The sequence below is a fragment of the Apostichopus japonicus genome, chromosome 17 (assembly GCF_037975245.1).
Source record: "Apostichopus japonicus isolate 1M-3 chromosome 17, ASM3797524v1, whole genome shotgun sequence".
NCBI lineage: Eukaryota > Metazoa > Echinodermata > Holothuroidea > Aspidochirotida > Stichopodidae > Apostichopus > Apostichopus japonicus.
In genome coordinates this window covers 6359330-6377005 of record NC_092577.1, presented here as the reverse complement: position 1 = coordinate 6377005, position 17676 = coordinate 6359330, and the positions used below count along the sequence as shown (strand labels likewise).

At 35.3% G+C, this 17676-nt stretch overlaps 4 protein-coding genes across 13 annotated transcripts in view; 2 read left to right on the top strand and 2 right to left on the bottom strand.

Annotated features, from left to right (window-relative positions):
* The window catches only part of LOC139985117 (NLR family CARD domain-containing protein 4-like), a 468217-nt gene that overhangs the window by 55455 nt on the left and 395086 nt on the right, over positions 1 to 17676 (top strand). The gene's annotated exons all lie outside the window — the stretch shown is intronic.
* Positions 1 to 17676, bottom strand: part of LOC139985145 (uncharacterized) — a 162988-nt gene that overhangs the window by 35342 nt on the left and 109970 nt on the right. The window lies entirely within an intron of this gene.
* Positions 1 to 17676, bottom strand: part of LOC139985147 (cAMP-responsive element-binding protein-like 2) — a 143330-nt gene that overhangs the window by 79508 nt on the left and 46146 nt on the right. The window lies entirely within an intron of this gene.
* Positions 1 to 17676, top strand: part of LOC139985115 (NLR family CARD domain-containing protein 4-like) — a 373980-nt gene that overhangs the window by 348402 nt on the left and 7902 nt on the right. For all 3 annotated transcript variants that reach the window (XM_071999315.1, XM_071999314.1, XM_071999313.1), the window contains 4 exons: positions 1483 to 1559; positions 5315 to 5373; positions 15476 to 15511; positions 17423 to 17467. In XM_071999315.1, coding sequence (XP_071855416.1) covers positions 1483 to 1559; positions 5315 to 5373; positions 15476 to 15511; positions 17423 to 17467 — 217 coding nt within the window. The remainder of the gene's footprint in view (positions 1 to 1482; positions 1560 to 5314; positions 5374 to 15475; positions 15512 to 17422; positions 17468 to 17676) is intronic.

Genomic DNA, 17676 nt, shown 5'->3' with positions numbered 1-17676 from the left:
AAAAAATTGGATTGCTGAAAAAGAGGTTGAACGATTGTTGTGAAATCCCCTCATGTCAAACCACAATCCATATATTGTTGGTATATTTACTTGTAGGTTAAGTTACCAGTATAAAGACACTTAGTGTAGACCTCACTGCAAATGTTTGCGATGATACCGTCCATTTACCGTGTCAGGGGCGACAGAGCCGTGAAAGAGGGGTGGGGCTGATTGGGCACATGCTTTTTCACTATCCTGATAACCCTGGAAAGTGGCCTGCGTAATTACCAGTTGCAACTTTGTAATTAAAAGTGCATTCTTGTTGTTGTTTTTTTGTAACAAGTGCATTTATGTCTAAAACATCGCTATAAAAAAAATAATAATGATAAATCATGCAGTTCAAAAGTACCGGTGAAAGAAACTTTTTGTATAAAACATTCAAATATTTTAATTTGTGAAGGGGAACGCACAGAGTATTCACTTTGAGAGGTTTAACATAATGTCAGAGTTTAGTGGTTTCTTGCGTAAACTCAAATATCATGCTCCACTGTCCCTCAGTGTTTTTGCTTCCATGAAACATTTCTTTTGCGAATAAACGAAGATCGCGTTTATGTGGTTCTTAATAAAGTATGAGCAGGAAGTTGTAGCAACTCCTTGGTATTAACTAAGTCTGATATTTGGGACACATGCAGTTCTTCATTGAAAACATCGTTGAATAGTAAAATTCGATTGTTTAACGGTTAAGAAAATTTTTATCAACTCTACAATCATTTTATAAGTTTTTACAATTTGATTTAGATCAATGACAAAAAAACAATGCGTGCAATGTGATAACATTATTGGAGGGTGATAATGAATACATACTTAAATAATAAGGAATCTTGGTATATCTGCCTTGTTCATTTAATTGCAACATTTTGTGTTTATTCTTTGGAAATCACCCGGGAGGATCAGTTGTTTCGCCCAGTAAAGAATGTTGCTGTGTCCTCGACCCTCCTACCCCTCTCCATTCCATTCTTCCTTCGTTTCAGAATAAGTGTGTGCAGGTTTGTCATTCCGTTATTACATCGACAAGTGTAATTTGTAGCATCTTAAAACTATATTGAGATTAGGAAACAATAATTTAGCTGTAAGCTTCCTTATTTCGAGATCTTTTTATTTTTTATTTTACCAGTGTAACATTTCGAGTGATTTATGTCAACTTTATCACTTTATCTTTGTCAAAGACGTACCGTTTGTATTACGCGACGTACAAGCAAAGCGCCCTCAGTTGGACAAGTGGTTCCAGAAAATGTCGCATGACGTCATTCTCTCTACTTCAATGCTATAATCCATTCTAATTTAGTTTTCGTGGGACCGTTGAAACACAAGACTTGTGATTATAATTAATTCTTGTTTGCTTTGTTTATCTTCATTGATTTGGTAAACAATAAACCTGACTAGGAGGACATTCCTCTACATCTTCTACATCTTATACGATGATTATTCTACTTCTCTCCATAGGTTTATTGCATACACGCTGCCAGGCACTATTCCGGTTGGATCCATTCCATCATCCTTGAAGTCAAGAAACGTGAAAGGTATTGTCACAATGACGTCATAATGGGCACATTTCAAATTTCTTACATATATTTAAAGGCTTTACCAACCAGCCAACTTGTGAATTTCTTTTGACATGTAGAGTGTTGTTGATTCACATACAAGAGAGTAATGGATCAGCAACACATGTTTGCAAGTTTAAGTGAAGGAGACACCCAAAACAGAGTCTTGTGACAGTAAACAACAAATCTAATGATAGAAATGTAACAACACTTAATATTACTAAGCTTGGTTGCTTTAAGAGATAAGTCATATTCCTAACATTTCGCTCTTTCGAGATCACTACCCTATAAGATGTTTGTTAGAGTATAAATCAAATCAACTGATGCTATAAATCTCTTTCCGAAAGTAGTGGTATCATACACTTTGAGCAACTCAATTACACTGCGACAATTTTTGTGTAAGGTTTTGAAGTAATGTTGTGCCCCACAGAGTGTGTCAACCGCTGCCCCCCCCCCCCCCGATAAACACACACATGTAAACAAATCCACACCTCCGATTAAAACCATTATTTCAATCTGAATTGCACACTGACGCCCCAAAGTGTAACTTAATTTCCTTTGAAAACGAAGTTTTTGTTTCTCTGAAATTGCTGCAAAGTGTTTTAAAACATAAACGAAACAAAACAGAGACCAAACATGTAACAGAACTGTTTGTACTAGATGTACCGCACTCAAAATAGTCTGATGGGTAACATTATCATAAAGAAGACAATCGTTCTGCAGTGTTGTACAGGAACAACAGAGGGTCGTCAGAGCCGACATCAGATATGGGGAAGAGGGGGAAGGGGAAGGCCGTCTGTTGTACTTCCCCAGAAAAAGGGGAAGTTTAGACTTCAAATGATACCTCTGGGGTATAGTTTGACTTATATTATGTCCAATATCTAAGTCGAAGCGCATTATTATGCTATAACAACTCTGAGTTAGTTTGAAATGCGTGGTAGTGTTTTATTTATTTATTTATTTACTTTTTTTTTTGGGGGGGGGGGATACCATCACCCTAGCGATGGGCGCTTGGCAAGAGTGAAACCTATATGTATTGGTAAAAACTAACATCCATGCATGATTTGCCTTAAATAAATCAAATAATAGTATAATAAAAGGTGGGTAATGATATGAAGGAAAGGATTTAGAATTGTATATGAATTTAAAACCATATTTTATTTCACTATTTTCATTTGAGAACGTGACCTCATAAGTATACAAACAGGGTATGGGGTGTCACACCGAGCCCATAGAAAATAAAAACTCGGTCTCAAATTAATGCCATGTCGGTCGACAAATTGAAGACAAATTTATCATGGTCGTACACTTACGAAAGTAAGAGTTATAATATAAAAACGAAGAAAGAAAAACAGAATCGGTTTGTCTGTTACTCCCTTACGCCTATTTCCCCCCAAATTTGGATAACATTAGGTTAAAAAAATGCAGCAGATTCCTGATGCTTCGCCCCCACCCCTTCACCAAGGGCCTTGCACTTCAATCCGCTGAAAATCGAGTTCTTCTGATAAATATATTTCAGTGTTTCACAATAACTTCAAGAGAACGGAACATATTTGCAAACGCTGCAGATTAAGTCCAACGGATTCCCACTAGCCTGCTTGGAATACATTCTAGAGAACAATAATGTATTTATAACACGTGGTTTCCGAGGGGCTTCCCCTCGTGGAACCAACCAGTGCTTAAAATATTTTCCAGAGAAATTTAACTCCTCTATCTTATGTACACCGTACACGTAGTTGTAGTTCAATATTTTTTGAGTAAGTCAGCTTACTGTGTTTCTTAGAGTAACCAATGATCTTGCAAGTAGTAGTTAAGAGAGCAGTTCAGAGTAGATACAATTCAATTAGTCTTCTTCATCGGTCAACGAGTAAATACAAGGAAATATCAATAATTTTTTTTATTGATTTTTTTCAACTGTATAGTCCACCGTCTAGTATGCAAACTTCTACAAGCATCTGTTGACGTTATAAAGATCATGTATTCATTGTAGTCGTTTTAGTGAGGTAAAATCAAACGAACGCATTACTAAGCAGAAACAGATACGGGCGAGTGGTCGGGTGCAAGAGGGGAGGTAAAGATATTTCACGCCGCGATTCCTGCTCACGTGCTATTCACTCGTTGGTTGTTATAGTCTCTCTTTTGGGGAGTTGGGGTTGTGGTGGTTGTGGAGTTTACTAAGGGACTGTCCTATAGGTGCGTCTTGCTGTACTGTTATATACGTTGTGTTTATTGAATGCTCAATGTTCTTACTCATGAAATAAAGTAATGCTCTAGAGAAAGTATTCATCCTTCGCTTGGATCAAGTAAACGGACATGGATGCAACTATGCTGCAGGCTATGGTGGCCTATGATGTGGTGGTTATTCAAACTAAATAGGTGTTTCTTGAGTTAAGTGGAAAAGAGCATTTGTCATATCGTCACCAGAATTGTTACTGAATCATAACCGTAAAACTAGGGACCTGCTTTTAATTATAGCAGGTGGGTAGTTCTGGACCGGTAAAACGGCCGGTTATTAACAGAGTGCGCACTGCAATTATGATACCATTGCAAGATCGGCTGCGATAGCCTAGGCTCGCATTCAAATTCCAAAATCAGAAGATGTTAACAAACAGAAACAAAGGAACGTTATAATGGTCTTTTCTATTTCAATTCAACAATTATTGTAATTGTTATACAATTGCTGCTGAATTTTCTGTTTAGATCGTGTAGTAGTTTTGTCACGGCCTTATTGATGATCTGAAAAACAAACCACGACACAAAACATAATTTATAGTGATATGGTATCTTCATTAATATCTGTTTGCACGTGAGTGTTGTTTGTCTCCATGTACACTTCTGTTGATAACATACTTTTAAAAGTTCTCAGAAATTTGGACAGCGTTATTGTTCAATGTTACAATTGTGCATGTCAAGTCATAATAACACGATGTTAAATTATACATACCTTCCTCCTCCGTATAAGGTACTAGTAGAGAGATTGATGTATATAGTCTAAATACAGTTGAAAACAAACATACCTAAGAAAGTTACTGGAAACAAGAAATATAAACTTTAGTTTACACATCATCGGAAATGTGATCACGTGATTATGAAGATGATTTGTCTAGGCTTGTAGCTCCATATATCCAAATGCTATTTTTTTTTTCTAGTATCAACATTCAAATTATTGGCTTTCATGATCTTTGATGACGTCACTTATGTAGAGTGTTCTCTGATCAGTTCATCGTCTCATGGATGATTATTCTTGATCTGAGCATCGAATACTAGACTATCAGGATTTGTTTTCTTTATTTCGTTCAATATTCACTCCTACTTGAGTTGTTTCACATGTGTTATGTGGGATAAGTGTACAACTGATCAGTTATGCTAATGAGATGACAACAATTCTAACCTGATTGGTCATGTAACTAAGAGGATAATGGTTGTAAACTGATCAGGTATAAAACCGAGATGATAATGATAGTAAACTGATCGGTAATCTTACTGAGATGTAAGGAATATAACTGATCAGTAATATTACTGAGATGATAATGATAGTAAACTGATAAGACCAAACTGAAGGAATCAACCAGATTGATTTCTCAGCTGATATGAGGGTATCATCGAGGGCCAACATAAATCCGGTGAATATAATGTTTAATATTTCATTACAGCCCCCCCCCCCCCCCCTCAAAAGAAAAAGAGATTTAAATTGCACTTGCATTTTCATCAATTTCGTTTATTGTATTCATCAGTATGGAACTATCAAGGTGCTAATTCTAGTCGCCTGAATCTACAGACCGGTCTATGGCAGGTAAGCGATTGTGCACCTTTCTTACAGCTATTGCTCATAATGCATTCTGGTCAGCTTCTTTGAGCTAAGCTGCCCTCTGTATTACTTTACCAGTAAATATAAAATAAATAATGGTGACAACATAATCGGTAAAATGCACTTAGTTGATGGCAGCATTTGAATTAGATTATGATCAACGGAAAATAACTTAAAACAACAGAAGTTTACAGACATCTTCTTGCTCCTGCTTCCAAACGTTAGTCATATTTATTTCATTATTGTTGCCTTTTCTACCTGAATGTCACCCCGTGTGTTCCTTATTACCCAACCATAAATTTGTTTTATTATTCAAGATATTCTCTCACATGTATATATCAAGGCACAATACTGGCTTGCAGAAACGAGACACACATGCTAAGTTGTAATTGAATCAGGATTGTAATCCAGCAATATACTCCAATGCTGTATCATTATACATTAATAGAGAATATTCGAATAGTTCAATAAGAATAAAGTATATGGACAAAATCACTCTGATTGTGTTTTATAAAACTCATTTCGAGACAGCCGTGACTGCATGTAAACATACAGCAATGAGTGAAGGATACTTAACGAAATATTTTAGGACATTCAGAGAAAGAGTAATACAGATCGACGTGTAAAAAAGAAGAGAAAATTGAGTTGAAGCTCTAGAGAGGACATGGTTAAAACAAAATAGTATTACGTTCGTACGTAACAATAATACGTACGTACGCAAAAATGATCACGTATGTACGTAATAATACTACTTACGCACGTAATAATACCACGTACGTACGTGATATTTATTACGTACGTACGTGGTATTTATTACGTGCGTACATGGTATATATTACGTTCGTGATGATTTCTACTTATGTACGTAATAATAATCACGTACGGACGTGATACTATTACGTACGTACGTAGTATTATTACGTACGTACTGTTGCGTTTACAACCATAAGCCTGATTTGTGTTGTAACAGATCGTTTAACTGACCCTGTATCTTACTGTACCAGCTCCCTGGTTTTAAATAGACATGGACATGGATATTTTTTTTAGTTGTTTTTATTGGTGTGAGACGTGGGTCTTCCATGCATGATTTTAACACTAATATATATTTATTATTTTAAATGGTTGGTCTTGCTCAAGTAATAGGCTAATCAAATTAAAGTTAACTATTTCTATGGTATTTACGAAGTGGTCAAATGCACAGAATGGTGATAGGGAAAATTTGGAAGTTAGTAATAGGAACAGATGTATGGGAAATTTGACTCTAAAAACTTATGTTAAGTTGGTTTCTATACATTCGTAATGTTCAACTCAAATAAAGTGGGAATTAAGTCACTGGGTAGAAGTTTTTAAAATTTGATGAAGCTTCATTTACTTAATAGGTGATATTTTTGAACAATCCATATAATGTACACACATAACTGGATAGCCCTGCAACTAATTAAGATATGTAGTTATGTTGTTACAACCAATGACTGCTACTTACTAGTGAGTTATTTATCGTTTATTTAAATTCAGACAATATTGTGTCCCACAAACTAATTGTCATGTTTTATTTGTTTGTTTCCAAACCATTAAAATCCATGCCTACTCTCATCTAACCTGGTGTGATTTTGGTGAAATAAAGACACATTTTGTTTTCAAGGTCCTTATCTTTCCTTTTACGGCCAAGTTTGTTACCAGCAGATTGTAGAAGAACAACTCAAATATCCATTATGGTATTCTTCCTGTGGAATTATATCTTGCTAATAAATTAACTTTGTTCCTTAAAATTCTTCAGGGGAATTGAAGGATCACTGGCTTAAATTATTATTTATCCATATTAGTGTAAACGTAACTAACATAACTGTTTGGGTCCAGCAGGCTTAGATATAATGAAAGGACGGGTCTGGTTTATATTTGAAACCAATAAACTCTAGTATATTCTTCTGAATGGTACGGTAATGCTTGCCATGATCTTCGTAATGTGTATATATGAAGGCCGAAGAGGAGCTATTTTCATTAATGACATCGCAAGTGTTCCGATCTAATACTCTTTTTTTTTCTTGTATTTTTAAAGGGGGTGGGGGTGGTGATTGTTGCATTTTTGTTAAATGGGAATAAATTAGAAGAATAAGAAAGTAACCATGTAGTAGTATGTACAGCTCTACTAACCCGCTTTGTTGTTCTGCTGTACGGATACCATGGTAACCAACACATATGCAATCACTTGATAAAATATGAATATAAGACACATATTCGTATTATTTTCCTCGTGTTTTGAACAGAATCAAACATACATAAAGTATGCGATTGTGAAGGAGTCAGGATCCGGGGTGGGTGGGGGGTTGGAGTGGAGCTGTTCCAACTACGGTATAGCCGGTAACTGGTAATCTGATTTAAATATTCATAATTTGTCATCGGCTAATTGTTTATTGTATCTTGATATTTATCTTCAATTTTTAAGGATATAATATTGCCACACCTGTACCTTCCAGCCTCATTCATTGTTTATCTTTAGTGTCTAATATTGGGTGGAGAGTTGAGGGCGCCAAGTAATACAGGAACAACTGTTTATAAAAAATCTGGAAGTGAACAGAAATACGTATCTTAAAAATATATTTTTGAGATAAAAGTCTGTAAGTTTTTCACGAGCATTGGTATGCTAATTAGCAACCGAGCATACCATTTCAACATTTAGTAGAACTAGTAGCGTGTATGATTTTGAAACAACATAATTGACATAACCGACGTTGCTAAACATTTCCAAAGAACCACTACATCCTCGTGAAACATTGTTATTATTGTTCTGAAACAAAACTTAGCTGTAGTAGAAATCGATGACATTTACAAATATCTTAATCAAATAATAGGTTCACCTCAAGGAAAGTACTAAACATATCCCGCTTTAACTTCACCGTCTCGATGTACATTAAATATGAAGCCGTAGAATGTTGTTAATCATGTTGCAACGTTCTTGTTTATGTTCATTTAATGTCGCGGCAAATGTTCATCATAGCACATACAACAGTCGTAAGAACACTCCATTTAGCCGACCCTGTAGCTTACTGTAGCTGCACTTGCATATTTGTCTTTGTATTCACTGGTTTATGTTCATTTTCTTCGTTTTCTCTGGTGTAAGGAGAAGTTGGTCTTCCTGTAACTAAAGCTGCCTATCACGTCATAGGTTGTAACTTTGACCAAACCATTATTTGCAGAATAATTGGATACCCTGCAACTAACTAAGATATCTATATAAGTTATCACAATCACGTGACTACTCCTAATCAGAGAATTATTTGTCGTTTAACCAGATTTAGATAATTTGGTGTCCCAAATATTTAGTGCCATAGATATTTGTTGTTACAAAACTTACTCTTCCCTGGTGGACTGAAGTAACATTATGTTTTCAAGTCCTTCTTATTCCTTTCACAGTCAAGTTTACATACCAGCAGATTGTAGCAAAAACAGCACAAAGTACAGAAATTGTAAAAGTTCACTTTTGCTACTCTTTCTTCAATCTTACTTAATGATTAACTCAAATTTATCAAGGTTAATGTTTCTGCGACCGTTCCACGTACACTAATGTGTATAGTACATTAAGGATGAACTGGTGATGTAACGGATGGTGACCGATGCGAAGCAGCGCGATTTAACATTGTTGTTCTTTGTATGGTTATAAAATCTTATCAGAAAGTGGTTTTTATTGCCTATCATTTGTGTGTGGAGTGCATAGATAAACGAAATTGCTTGTGAACATCAGACTCACCGTTTTCCAGAATGCTAATGCTGGACATTTTGGCGTTTGGTATAAATGAAGGAAGAGGTGGTACGTTTATAGATAAAATGGAAGTAACTTGAAGACTATTTTGAAAATGGTAACATTATTGTTTTATTCGTTATTTGAAAGAAAATGTAAAAGAAGATCTTGCAGAGATATTATTTTAGTGGCATCAGATTCGCTCTGTAGAGTAAAGCATTACCGATATTTCAGTTGAGCTGTGATTTAAATCACTTCTCACGCACATTTACACAACAAGACCATAACACCAGTTAGAATGTGATGCAATTATACTACTGCTTCGTTCTGTTGTCTAGATACCATGGTAACCAAATAACTAGACACGTATTCTGTGACGCTGTATACGGACACATTGTTCAAAATATCACGCACAAGAAACTGAATGTTTTAAGATACTGTGTCACGGATATAAAGATTCTAAGCTTTTGCCGGATATTGCTTGCATTTTGTTAAAAAGCATCTTAGATGTACAGTAGACTCTCCTTTGGAGACAGTGGCGTCGCCAGGGGGGGGCAGGGGCCCCCCTGGCAAACCTAGTGCCCCGAGTGCCCCCCATCTGAGATTTGGTATGGTAAAAAATATGTATATATATTTTGTTATATTCAACTCCCATCATCTGAGTTGATTTTTCATAAGGACAAAGAAGCACAGTAATTCGTATTTCCTTCAAATGAGCTGCGAAAAAATGAAAAAGTTTTTCATTGACCTTCGGGTATCGGGTATTGCCTATATTTGTGGACCCATATATTAACCCTGTTGTGTAGGGGTGCAGAGGTCATTTGAGGTCAGATGCTTGTAGGAACAAATGGCGAATGTTCACACCTGCATACTGAGCCATACTCGATGTGTGATCAAACTTTGCACTGCATGGTGAGATCCCTGATAGGAGCCAATAACGATGCTGGAACCTGTTACATCTTAATAGATAATGGGCGAAAACGAGAAGGACAAGAAAGGAGTCGGGGGTCATGCACACATTAATTCAACAAATGTAGGTTCTATTTATAGGTTAGGCATAATATCGACAGCATGTGGTTCATATCCTCTGCAAAATTCTGCGCGTTGTTAAAATCATTACCTCAAAAATAGCAATTTCTCGAGATATCTTCAGATCGAATTTAGCATCAAATGTGGCACCATTTTGCATCCAGCCCATCCTCCGTATGCGAAAATTTTCCGAAGGGGAGGGGGGGGCACCCTTAGACCCCTCCCCTGGACCGCGATCCGTATCCACGAAAGTGCCCCCATCAAATGCTGGTGCCCCCTGTGCCCCCCAGACTGAAACGTCTGGTGACGCCACTGTTTGGAGAGGCTGGATGATCCGTTTACAGCAATGGTTGGGTGACAAGGCTAACTTAACGAATGTAGCATTAACATAGCTGGTTTCGTTTACAGTATCAACTTAATCGCCATCAAATAGTATACAAATAATTGGTTATGAGTGCAAATATTTCATGAGTTGAAAGAAGGAATGTACCATTTCAACGAGGCTCAGCCTCGTTGAATGGAACAAATTACATCTTTCAACGAATGAAATATTTGCACTATTGCACGAATGGAAACCATTCCTTATTTGTTTTATACAACACCTTCAAATTTGGATATAACTGAATGTGAATTTCACTCATGCAATAGATTGTTTTGAACAGACAGGTTTCTCTGCTCTCTTACCATTGAAAAAAAAGTGCTATCAAAAAAGTATAACACATGGTCCTATTTCATAGAGTGCAATAGAGCGGATTTTGCACGCAATCGACGAGCAATTGACCAATCAAATGGCCGGAATATAATTAGGTGATGTATAACACTCAATAGTTTTCATCAGTTTGATGAATTATTATAATTTTGATAGATGCTTAAACACCTGTGAAATCTGGTTGTTTTTAAACCAACATCGGAATTTAAATCAATCCTATTACATATGTCATAACATACGTACATACTAGCTTCACTTCCTTATACATGTTAGACTTGAAAATGAAGTTGTTTCTATTCTCATCGCCTGCTGAGGCTAATTACAAGCGGTTAGATTCATAATTCCTAGTATAATATTGCTATACCGTTGTATAAATTACATGTACACTTAGATTTTCCGTAAGGATATATATAATAGAATATAAGAATATCTAACTAGAATCTATTCCAAAAGCCGCATATATTGTTCATTTCATTTCCGTTATCACCAGTATAAATATAAAATATTTAAACAAGAGAACCGAAGACTAAGAAATACAAAAATATGTACATCAATATGAACGTAAAGATAAGAAAGTAAAAGGTTAATTAATACTTGAAAACTTATGCTTCTCAAAATAATCTTAAAAAAAAATATGGTAGATATAACATGAGGTATGGTACAAATAACATGATATGTGGTACAAATAACATGAGGTACGGAACAAATAACATGAGGTATGGTACAAATAACATGAGGTATGGTAGAAATAACATAAGGCATGGTACAAATAACAATGAGGTATGGTGTATGGTACAAATAACATGAGGTATGGTACAAATAACATGATATATGGTACAAACAACACGAGGTATGATACAAATAACATGATATGTGGTAAAATAACATGAGGTATGGTACAAATAACATGAGGTAGGGTACATATTATATGATCTATGGTACAAATAACATGAGGTATGGTACAAATAACATGATGTATGGTAGAAATAACATAAGGCATGGTACAAATAACAATGAGGTATGGTGTATGGTACAAATAACATGAGGTATGGTACAAATAACATGATATATGGTACAAACAACACGAGGTATGATACAAATAACATGATATGTGGTAAAATAACATGAGGTATGGTACAAATAACATGAGGTAGGGTACATATTATATGATCTATGGTACAAATAACATGATGTATGGTACAAATAACATGAGATACGGTACAAATAACATGAGGTATGGTGCATATAAAAATGAGTATGGTACAAATAAAATGAGGTTTGGTACAAATAACATGAGGTACGGTACAAATAACATGAGATACGGTACAAATAACATGAGGTATAATACAAATAACATGAGCTATGGTACAAATAACATGAGGTATGGTACAAATAACATGAGGTTTGGTGCATATAACAATGAGTACGGTACAAATAAAATGAGGTTTGGTACAAATAACATGAGGTACGGTACAAATAACATGAGATACGGTACAAATAACATGAAGTATGGTACAAATAACATAAGGTATGGTACTAATAACATGAGGTATGGTGTATGGTACAAATAACATAAGGTATGATACAAATAACATGATATGTGGTAAAATAACATGAGGTATGGTACAAATAACATGAGGTATGGTACAAATAACATGAGGTATGGTGCATATAACAATGAGTACGGTACAAATAAAATGAGGTTATGGTACAAATAACATGAGGTATGGTACTAATAACATGAGGTATGGTGTATGGTACAAATAACATAAGGTATGATACAAATAACATGATATGTGGTAAAATAACATGAGGTATGGTACAAATAACATGAGGTATGGTACAAATAACATGAGGTATGGTGCATATAACAATGAGTACGGTACAAATAAAATGAGGTTTGGTACAAATAACATGAGGTACGGTACAAATAACATGAGATATGGTGCATATAACAATGAGTACGGTACAAATAAAATGAGGTTTGGTACAAATAACATGAGGTACGGTACAAATAACATGAGATACGGTACAGATAACATGAGGTATGGTACAAATAACATGAGGTATGGTATTAATAACATGAGGTACGGTACAAATAACATGAGGTACGGTACAAATAACATGAGGTATGGTACAAATAACATGAGGTATGGTACAAATAACATGAGTTATGGTACAAATAACATGATGTATGGTACAAAGAACATGAGGTATGTTACAAATAACATGAGGTATGGTAAAAATAACATGAGGCATGGTACAAATACCATGAGGTATGGTACAAGTAACATGAGGTATGGTACAAATAAATTGAGGTATGATACAAATAACATAAGGTGTGGTACAAATAACATGAGGTATGGTACAAATAAATGAAACTTAATGAAGTCTCCCTTCCAAGCTCGTACTCCAGCTTTTCCTAATTATTCTTGTACTTCTTTCTCCGCATATAGACCCCTATTTGCTCTCCTTATAGAAGTTATTGCTGTGTGAATCAATAAAAATTCTCAATTGTATAGTCGAGATTATTCAGACATAACTCCTTATCAAACAAAATAAATATATATATATATATATATCATGCTTCCAGTGTCTTTCTTTCACACCGTCTCAGTAAAAAATGTCTTATTGGTGAACATATCGATGCATACTTTTCATCTCTAGAATCTTCACGTCTGACGTCACTGCAGGCATCAAACCAACAGTCAGTAAATGTTACTCGGTTCTAATAGTTTCAGTTGTAATGGGATTTGAGGGATCCCTATTGATTATATTTTATTATTTATTTAGATTAATGTATATATATATATAAGTGACTGACATAAATGTTTGGTCCCAGTAGGATTATATATAAAAGGGCAGATCTGGTTTTAACTTGAAGCAAAGAAACAATTTTGTTTTTGAGGTAGATTTCATCAATTTGATGTACTTTAACATACTAACAAAATTAAAGGAGAGGGGACTACTTAAAAGTTTAACTAAAAGGTTAAATTTAAGTCTTCACGGTGAATCTGAACTAAGAATGGTTTAAAATATTTGCATTATTTCTTTCGTCTTTGAATAACTACTGTGTTTAAATTAGGTTCTTGAAGGAGCCTGGGCCAGATAACGGGAGGGGTGGGGTGTTCAAAGTAATTGGTTATGTGGTTGATTTTTGTAAACAATTACCACCTGATAAATTAACTAATGTATCTTCATAATTATATTTAAGCACTGACGATACTATAATGCAACATCCTGGCCTTGTATCCTCACATGGTTTCTATATATTGTTATTAGTACTATTTCCATCAGAACTATTCCATATGTATGTATCTTATAGTATAAGAAACACTCTGATGTAGTTGCGTCGATTTTTCCTGATTCCGAGCCGAGTCCGAGGCTACTTGGTCAAAGTATGGTACTCTCGAGTCCGAACAGAGTTCTATAGAGTATATGAGCAACCCAAACCAAGTCCGAGTCCAGTCGGTACATAGAGATAATGCAATACAGAGCTCACTGGTCTGAGAAATATACAGAGCGTATTGGTTACTATAACAACCTGCTAATTTCCAAATTAACAAACCGTCGACCCTTCCTTGTCTAAATTTGCCTAAGATGGAACATAGGGTGAGGCAAAGTTTGAATAGCCTTATATGAAATAACATACGTTTACCACTTTTCAATGCGTTTTCCCGTTAAAACATGTACAATGTTATGGGTATAATAGTTTATGTAGTGTATGATGTATATGCATGTTTAATTGATGAAATACTTGCAATGTGTACTGTGTTTACACTGCAATGACTAAAGGATCAAAGCAAGGATGGAAATATTTATTCATGAAATAATTATTTACAAACTTCAAATATCAAAAACGCACGTGACATGGCAAATATGGGAGAAATAAACTATAAAAGGATTAATATAATTTCATGATATTTCATGAAATTTGTCAACAATAACAGATCTACACAGATCTCTTTTCTACTTAAACTATCGTTATCTTTCCTTGTTACTGCTCTTCGAGATTTTATCTTTCAACTGCATCTCCCAAACTTTTCCTGGATATCATTAAAGGATTGCCTACGGTATACGATAGCAACAGATCATATAAGATGGGGTGGGGGGGGGGGGGTTAGGGAGAGTAACCAAAATACTGCTTCATGGGATATTCAAGATCATACATTGTTTGTACATTCCATCGATTCAACCACGAGGATCGTATAAATAGTTCTATCTTTGAATACTGCCCTCTTTACCTTCTCGTCATCCTCTCGCCCATTGTATCCATCTGATCATCTCAGTGAGAAGTTCATCTTTATGACGTCACTCAGTATATAATGGCGTTACTCAGTGTTTGATAACAGGTTTAAAAGTAATGCTGTCTTCCCTATAAAGCTGATGTTAATATTCATGTTATTAAGTCCGTGCATCTTACAGTGACGAGTCTGTCTCCTATATCGACTTAGTGTGCTCAATACAGATGTGCGTTTACCTGCCAGGAATAGTTAACTGCGATATTTGTGAACATATATCATTTTAACTTATCCATTTTTTGCTTCGGCTTATCATATTTCCCTGAATACGATTTCAAAATCTCGTGATATTAAACTTTCTCTTCCTTTCAGGCCTGCGACGGTGAGGGCAATCTACTAGTAGAAGAGGTAAGAGAGACATAGATTCATGTTCCTGTTAATTAGTAACGGTAATTTAGTAACAGGCAGGAGGTGTCAATTACTGTGGAAAAAAAGAAATAAGACCAAAGAGTTTTATACTTTGATTCTCATCAGGCAGGAAAGATTTATAATTGATGTGTATCGAACAGGGAGATTCATATATACCACGTAATGCTGGTACCACTGTTCTCAATGTAAGGTTGAGATACTGCCTAAATAATATTCCTTCGGAATACACCCTCGAAGAAATGCTAAATAAAGAAACGGAGAGACTTTTAAATACTACAAGGTTTAGGTAGATTGTTTAAAAAAGAAATGTCTAAAAATAGACTATGTTACCCAAAGTTGGATGGAAATTCAAATTAGCCCATCCCTCTGCATGGACGTGTTTGGTCCACCAACTTTCTTCGGGGGAGTTTTAGAAGTCACACATCGTTTAATAGTTGTAATACATCTTGATATATTGCGTATATAGACATCTTGGACATAACTGTAAGGTGTAACCACGGCGATGCAGGAACAATATTGATTAATTACCTAGACCTGTAGCTATTTACATGTTTATGGATAAAGGAAGCAAATTACTATTGGATGTCCAACATTACACCGTCAAAAACGTTTAAAATATTGTCATATTCAGCTGCCATTTTCACCCTTCAACGTCCGGATTGCCATCGTTATTAATTGAGAATCGCTATACCTTTCCCGTACAGAGAAATTAACCATATACTAGTTAGAAATATAAAGTAGGTAATTCGTGTTTTACGAGACATTCATTCATTTTTTTTCAGAATAGAGATATGATCATATAAATACACAAACCTTTCATACTCATATGGGGAATGTTAGATTCATGTCCATTTTGAAGTCAAAACAATAGAGCGAAAATAAGCAGTTAAAACAACTATATCTGTCAACTAATTTGCAACACGTGACACCAAAACTGCTTCAGTTTCGTATGCTCAACAATGTGCGACAGTTTTAATTATATTGATATCTCGTTTCAAGCAAAAGTACGTCAAACTTCTCATTATTCCATCCCTTTACCCTATTTTCGATACCTGCATATTTATGGCAATGTGGAATATCCGTCCTTCTCCCATGGTTATATACAACATACATATCAGCATAATTTAAAGTTTAGTTTGGGGTAGGCACTGCCACTAGCCTGTTAGATGACTTTACTTTCTGGTCACATAATTGATTGTTAACCGGAAGTAACCAGTGATATAATAACATTTTATTAAATTTATTTCCAGCAACAACAAAAGTAACTACCATGACTTGCAAAATTCTAACAAATTTAACAATAAGGAAGCCCTGTTTAAAATTAACATTCCCATCAATATAAGATTACTTTACCGTGCGTTAAATATGCTTGACGTCATTGAAGAAGTTTGCGCATGTCTGCAACTTTACTCATTTGGTTTTTGTATTCGGAGGAAACGGAAAATCGCAATCCATGAATTTGTTCCAATCTTGTAATTGTTCGTAACTATATAATGTTGGAAGTGTGTTATAAATGAGTGTCCAATGCTGCTCCAAATAAATATTTGAGTCTCCAAAGTTTGTGTTTTCAGTATTTTCGATGTACGCGGAGGACTAGCAAAGGGTGAAAAGGAAAAGGGGGAAAAAAGAACCCAAAAATGTTTGTTCTCTTTGGTTAAAATATCAGTGTCACAATTCGTGCTCTTCTTAATAAATGTTAATGATCAAACGATTCCGTGTTTAATTGCGCTTTCTCTCTGACCAGAGGACAGCTGCAGGGTGAAAGGAAACTATTCAGAAATCTGCGTACAGGAATAACAGGCAGATAGATGTAGGCATATTGCGCACTTTAATAAGAATGTCCTTTGTTTCATTTAGTTATGTATGATTATTTCTTTCTCTTTCTTGCAGGATGACAGCGAATTTAGTTCATCGGAAGATGATACGGATGAAGAAGTAAGAATATCGAATATATCTTGTTCAGTTTGTCTCATACTAAGTTATATTCTATAAGTAAACAAGAGTTTATCTTCGTGAGACAGCCTTACAGTTAGTCATATACAATATGAATATGAAGGTCATCATGATGGGGGGCAGTTGAGAAATATTCAAGATCAACGTAAATAAACAATCTCAAACTGGAATTGTCTGAGAGTTCATGTCAA